Genomic DNA, 2,790 nt, shown 5'->3' on the forward strand with positions numbered 1-2,790 from the left:
AACTATGGGCCAGTTGTTCAAAGGTAAACTAATCGGATTTTGGTTATGGGATTGGATCAAATCTTGAAAATGGGTTGTTCAAAAGGGAAAGAAGGAATCTGAAATCAGATTAGATCACGGAATCCAATCCTAGTTTTAATCTGGATCAAACCTTCAGTTTGTGTTGTTCAAAACTTGTCATCAGAATTTGGATAACTTTGATCCAAAAAAAACAGGATTATCCTGATCCCAACAGGGGGTGGATTTCAAGGTGGATTCCAGCACAAAAAATTCGTAAAACTTTAAATTGGTCAAATAATACATTTGTATCATTTAGTGTATACACTTTTTATATTTTGCACTTGACTTCTTTAACCTTAGTTAGGTTTAGTAGAGTAAAAAATAAAATAAAAATACAAATTATCTCGTCCTCATGAAACAATCCCCCAAACAGATTTAAATAACAAACAAAAAATACAAAATAATAATATATATCTCATTCATCACCGTATATTAATTTCAAGGAAACAATCTAATACTAATTTTTGGTCTTTCCTCCTTAGATGAAGAAGAACCCTGAACATTCTACTACTACTACTTCACTTTCAAACCTTTTTTTTTTTTTAAGACGTTTTCAAAAATTTCCACAATGTATTTGTTAATGTATATTAGATTTTTATTTGTAGTGGCTCAGATGAGGGGTTATAAAAGAAATTATGAATGGAAGTGGGAGTTATTTTTGTGTTTTGTCTCAAAATAAAGACTTAGAGTGACCCCATCTTGGCTCTTCTACCTGTTCTGTACGTAGCTCGTAGCCCACATTGTGATATGTTGTCCTATTTAGAGCACTGGTAATCCGGATTTGGTAATCTTGAAAACTGTGTATCTGGATCAGGGTGATCCAGTCCAATGTTGCTTTGAAAAACCGGCATAAAAGTAAAACAGATTACTTGATCCTGAATAGCAAAAAATGGGATTTCCAAATCCGAATCATTTTGATCCAGATTAAATATTTTGAACAACTGGCCCTATGAGAATATTAGTTGCACCCCAAGATTACATAACATTTCATTAGAATTGACTGAGTTAAAAACAAATACTAAATAATTTCACCATGTCATGTTTTTTATTAAATAGTTTGTCTATATGCATTCATCTTATTGCTTATTTCACAACATATAATTTACTTATTTAATTTTGAACACTGGTTCTCACAGAATGCTCAACCTATTTGTTAAAACGTCAAAAAATGACCTGAACACATACATACGCTTTACTAATGCAGAATTATTTGTACAAGTTCAAACTGAGATAGCAGTGTAAAACTCTACCTTTAAGCACACTTTAATGAGTAATGTAATATAGTTTAGGAGTACAACGAGGTCTACTCCGTATGGGAGGCGTGGCGAAGCCTGATTGTTGTCATGTGACGTGGCTGTGACGTAGCCATGAGAGTAACGGGCGGATATTTTCAAAATGGAAGAAATGGCAAAGTTTTGGAGGGGAACACAAGAACAACATTTATTTGCCCTCTGAAGACTCCCGTGCCAACTATCGATGAACTTAATCGATCAAAAGGATATTATTACAAACTTGCATGTACTTGCAAGGCGATAACCAGGCACGATGAGTGTTTCGATCGGCGATAAAATTGAGGTGAGTTCTAATGTTGGGCTAACGCCCACAAGCTAACAACTCCAAACTAACGTTAACGCTAACTCTGTTTGATAACGTTAGCTAGCTAAAATGAAGTTTTAGTTGCGCTGTTAAATAGATTGTTTTCCGTGTGTAGACGTGTGTCACTACGTATCTAAAGTGTCAAGAAAGCGTTCAATTTGATACGTTTAACTGAAATGCATCACTAACTTTTCGCTAACGTTATTATGGTGCTAAGGTAACGTCTCTAGGTTAGTTTCTTTTCTTTTTTTTTACTTTATCTTGCTATCGTTATTGTTATTATTAACGTCAGTGTTGTCGGTACTGTCAGCGTTATGCTGCTGCTCGCTACCTGAGTGTGTAACCTTACCCTGTATCTCCCGGGACAATTGGTGTTGTTTCTCCTCAGTTTATCCGTTTGGTAATTCAACATGCTGCTTGGAAACGGCCCCAGGTGGCCTCGTTAGCGGGAAGAGAGCCGGGATAATTAAAGGTTTTGGTTGGCCATATGACAGCGTCAGGTGTTGGTGGCATGTTTGACAGTTAACGTTTGTTTTGGGAGGATTTCGCTATGTGAAGTAGACGTTGGGTTGTCTGTTTTGCCGTACAGCCATCATGTCGCAGTCTAGAGGGACGATGTTTGATCAAGATATTTACTATTTCTGCCAAAACCTTTCTGCTGACACCCAAGCCAGCAGAGATGAGGAGAAATGTTTATCTTATGCTCAGGAGCTTAGGATCGAGGTATCATGCTTTTTAAAGATTCAATCTGTGACGTAATTCAAATGAAATTTAATTTTAAATCATAGTTCCATTTCTCTGCAAATACAATGTATTGTTTGTAAAACCTAATGTTTATTTTCTTTTTTGTCCTCTGGTGTAGGATTTTAAGGTCCTCACCCTCCTTGGCAAAGGCTCCTTTGCATGTGTTTATCGGGCAAAATCAGTAAAGACTGGTCTGGAGGTGGCTATCAAAATGGTAAGAATCCCACCGTCTTGTGGTATTAAGTTATTATAGCATGTAGAGCTGGGCAATATATCGATATTGTATCCATATACATCCTGTATATTATATTCAGTACATATCCAGTTGTAAATCTGGTTCACAATACTAGTTATCTATATGTTATATTCATAGGACAAATCTATCTGTAA

At 36.0% G+C, this 2,790-nt stretch overlaps 1 protein-coding gene across 1 annotated transcript in view; it reads left to right on the forward strand.

The window, feature by feature from the left end:
• Positions 1 to 1,391: 1,391 nt before the first annotated feature.
• plk4 (polo-like kinase 4 (Drosophila)) overlaps positions 1,392 to 2,790 on the forward strand; it is a 7,159-nt gene continuing 5,760 nt past the window's right edge. Inside the window, exons 1-2 of the mRNA XM_032501301.1 lie at positions 1,392 to 1,635; positions 2,519 to 2,614. Coding sequence (XP_032357192.1) covers positions 1,606 to 1,635; positions 2,519 to 2,614 — 126 coding nt within the window. The 5' untranslated portion in view covers positions 1,392 to 1,605. The remainder of the gene's footprint in view (positions 1,636 to 2,518; positions 2,615 to 2,790) is intronic.

The sequence above is a fragment of the Etheostoma spectabile genome, chromosome 20 (genome assembly GCF_008692095.1).
Source record: "Etheostoma spectabile isolate EspeVRDwgs_2016 chromosome 20, UIUC_Espe_1.0, whole genome shotgun sequence".
Classification (NCBI taxonomy): domain Eukaryota; kingdom Metazoa; phylum Chordata; class Actinopteri; order Perciformes; family Percidae; genus Etheostoma; species Etheostoma spectabile.